At 45.0% G+C, this 747-nt stretch overlaps 1 protein-coding gene across 1 annotated transcript in view; it reads left to right on the forward strand.

The window, feature by feature from the left end:
* The window catches only part of PDE3B (phosphodiesterase 3B, cGMP-inhibited), a 93,739-nt gene continuing 92,992 nt past the window's right edge, over positions 1-747 (forward strand). Inside the window, 1 exon segment of the mRNA XM_009890980.1 lies at positions 1-33. Within this exon segment, the coding sequence (XP_009889282.1) occupies positions 1-33 (33 nt within the window).

A 747-nucleotide genomic window follows, 5' to 3' on the forward strand; every position in this document is an offset into this window, starting at 1 on the left:
ATGGCTCAAAGGGCATTTATTTCACCTAACGAGGTAAAGATGCACAGTGTTATAATGATGATTTCTAAAGTGCTAAGCAGTTACTCTTCCAGAAACAAACAGGATGAATGACCAAAGGCATTACTCAAAATCCCATTAGCCGCCTATTTTCTCTTACAGCAGCCTAAACACTTTTAATAGTCTGGTCCAAAATGATTATTTTGAACCATTCCGAAGGGATTAGCTGTGCAAATAACCAAACCTGGTCGAGCAATGCGGTCTAATCTGTAACTCAGTTAACAAAGACTGGAAAAAAGTATAGAAAATTACTCTAATCCATACTTACTTTTCAGGTGTTTAGAGAAAAAAAAAAAAAAAAAGAAAAGGAGAGAAGTGGTCTTAAAGGGAAAATACTCCGATACTCTTTGTGTGCTTTAAAGCCCGCACTAGCAACTTTTCCGTGGCGTTAAAACAAGAAGACGAGGGTGAAAAAAAAAAAAAAAACAAAACACCAAAACAACAGAAAGTTAAGGCAGCTCAGCCTTTCTGTCCCGAAATCGCTTCACCAGACGTCCCCTCCCGCAGCTGCGGCGCGGTGGCGAGGGCGGTGCGCGGCGGCCCGGGCTCGTAGCGGCCCGGCTCCCCCATGGGTACGGCTCACTGTCGCGCGGGATACATACATATATACATTATTATTATTAAAAGATCTGTTTCATACACACGGCACGCGCGGTTCCCTGGGGGCCGGGCGCCGCGGGATTCCTCCGC

This window comes from Charadrius vociferus, unplaced genomic scaffold, assembly GCF_000708025.1.
Source record: "Charadrius vociferus isolate BGI_N301 unplaced genomic scaffold, ASM70802v2 scaffold248, whole genome shotgun sequence".
Lineage (NCBI taxonomy): Eukaryota > Metazoa > Chordata > Aves > Charadriiformes > Charadriidae > Charadrius > Charadrius vociferus.